General features: G+C 42.7%; 1 protein-coding gene across 1 annotated transcript in view; it reads left to right on the top strand.

Moving 5' to 3' along the window:
* LOC119422272 (androgen-dependent TFPI-regulating protein) overlaps window positions 1-2,631 on the top strand; it is a 25,423-nt gene that overhangs the window by 419 nt on the left and 22,373 nt on the right. Inside the window, exon 2 of the mRNA XM_037689630.1 lies at window positions 2,055-2,063. Coding sequence (XP_037545558.1) covers window positions 2,055-2,063 — 9 coding nt within the window. The remainder of the gene's footprint in view (window positions 1-2,054; window positions 2,064-2,631) is intronic.

Raw genomic sequence — 2,631 nt, 5'->3', positions numbered from 1 at the left:
TGGTTGGATGGATGGTTGGATGGATAGATAGATGGATGGTTGGATGGATAGATGGATGGTTGGATGGATAGATGTATGTTTGGATGGATAGATGGATGGATAGATGGATGGTTGGATGGATAGATGTATGGATAGATGGATGGTTGGATGGATAGATGGATGGTTGGATGTATGGTTGGATGGATGGTGCCACGTCGCCCAGGTGAAATTAATCTGTTTTGACCATTAAATAAATGCATAATAAATGTGACCTACATGTTTTTTCCTCTTCATGATGCTTTTTTTGACTGATGCGACTTATACGCTGTAAAATACAGAACTTTCTACTTTCTAGTTCCTCGTGATTACGTGCACACAACAACTATGAGGTGAAGACGCAATGCGCAGAAAACCAACCACGCTCAACGAACTCTGTCAGTTCTGCCAAGAAGAAGAACGGTTACAACGGTCGCCAGAATAATTTTCCATAAACTTGTTGATGGAGACAAAAAGCCTGAGGTCCAAGTGACACTAGGAGACATTTAAGTATTAGCTGGGAGTGTATGAGTATACGTGAGGATTAAAAACAAACTTTTCTAAATCATTGAAGTTGTTTGTTGTATAATCATTCCACCTGGGACGAACACTTATAAGTCATTAAAACTCAAATTATTTTGACTTTTATGCTCATGAGGAGCAGAAGTTTAATTCCAACTGGATCTGGAACTGGATGTTCCACCACAGCTAATGTACTCACCAAATTTAGAAAAGTGAGATACTTCCACGGTCCTCCATAAACAAATATTCCCTTCGGCAGCTCGGCTCCATCCTTCGCTGCGAGACATTTCACAACAAACGCGTACCAGCTGAATCCTGCGATGTGGTACACCGTCCTCAGGGCCGTGGTCATTTTTCACGTTAGCCTAAAGAACAAAAATAAAAGAAAAAGCTGGAACAAAAGTTAAAATGTGGCTGAAGCTGGTCTTCAGATGTGAGGCGCTCCAGGCTTTAAAGATTAGAGCGATCCAACCCGAGCTCATTACAAAGACATTTTCAGACAAGAGGCCCTCTGTTTCTTATGAAACGCAGGAGATGTTCTTTCATAACGAACACCGTGGCAGGCGCTGGGTCAGGAGAGCTTAATCTGTTCCACAATGTTCCACAGGAGAAGAACCAGCAAGGCAGCCAGGAAACCAGTCAAACGCTTTAAATCTGTTGAACTGGGGGACTCTGCAGTGGTGTCGTCTACATGGTACACAGCCGTACGGAGTATCCCCAGTAGAAAAGCTTGAGAATTTCAGTGTACCCACTTAGAAGTGGCCAATGATACATGACATACACATGTCACTGATATGTTAAACGGCAGTTAAACACTTCTGTAACAATCTGTCTGTACGCAGCAAATTATTTTATAATTAATACTTCTGTACTTACTACTTAATACTTGATGCTGTTTTATAAATTCTAGAACATGTTTTCAATGCAAAGCCAACTGTTGTACAAAGTTTGTTGTGCATTTACTCAAATATCGGCATCAGAGGAATTTGGAAATCTCCTAAACCGAAACTGACCATTACATTGTACCAACTGGTGTACTATGGTTTCGAAGCACAGTACAAAAATGTAGACTACACCACTGGTAGTTTGGCAACCCTAAAGTTGTTAGGGTTTACTTAGTACATCCTTAACCAGAAGTCCAGTTAGGCCCTAACTGGACTTCTGGTTAAGGATGTACTAAGTAAAAAAAAAGTTTTAACATGGCTGGCTCCATTAACAAATATAATTTGCTCCAGACAGTGAGTTTGGGTTCCTATAGTAGAACTAATCTAGCTAACTAGCTGATGCTAATAGAGGTTAGCTTCAGCTAGTTAGCACCAGCCCAAGCTGCATTTATCTGTTAACCCAGATTTCCTCTAAACCCCCCCAGGGTGCACACACCCAGACTCTGATGAGTTCAGGACTGTCTCCTCAGAACAGGAAGTTACTGACTTGTCACATGAAACACCAGAAAAAGACATTTCTGTCACAGTCCACGAAGGTTTATCTGTTCTTTCTCTCCGTTTTTGTTTTTGTAGGTGGAGAATGTGAGCGATGAAGCAGTTATGAGATTTTCCAGAAGGTGCAGCTGTTGCCTCATTCTCCCTCCTGAGGTGGAGGTGGTCTCACCTGGAGACATGATCTCCTCCTGGTCCAGAACTTAATGGTTTAAAATCCAGTTTTATTTCAAAATGAACCCACTGCTGGGCCGAACTGAGCTCACCCGTGGGCCTGATTTGGCCCCGGGGCCGTCAGTTGAACAGCCCTGACCTCAGACATCACTCTGTTCTGACTGTTGAGGTCAGTCCAGTGAACTTTGACCTCCTCTTGGTGATTTTTGAGTTCCTCAAGTAATCTCTTGTATCTTCCTTTATAGACCGGATTTCTCTGGACTCATGGACCCGACCCACTCTCCTCCAGCTCTAGGCCCAGAACTGAAGCTTTAATCCCACATCAAGCTAAAATTAAAATCCTTTATCTTGAAAAACTTCAGCGACTTCCACTGCTCTACTTTACATTCCTGTTCCCTGAAGGTTGGACCCAAATCAGACTGTACTGTCTGATACAAGGTACAGGGAACAGAACCACATGGTACAGGGAACAGGACCACATGGT

The sequence above is a fragment of the Nematolebias whitei genome, chromosome 1, assembly GCF_014905685.2.
Source record: "Nematolebias whitei isolate Nwh7 chromosome 1, NemWhi1, whole genome shotgun sequence".
Taxonomy (NCBI): domain Eukaryota; kingdom Metazoa; phylum Chordata; class Actinopteri; order Cyprinodontiformes; family Rivulidae; genus Nematolebias; species Nematolebias whitei.
Note: the sequence above shows the minus strand (reverse complement) of the source record. Positions and strands in the feature narration are given on the sequence as shown.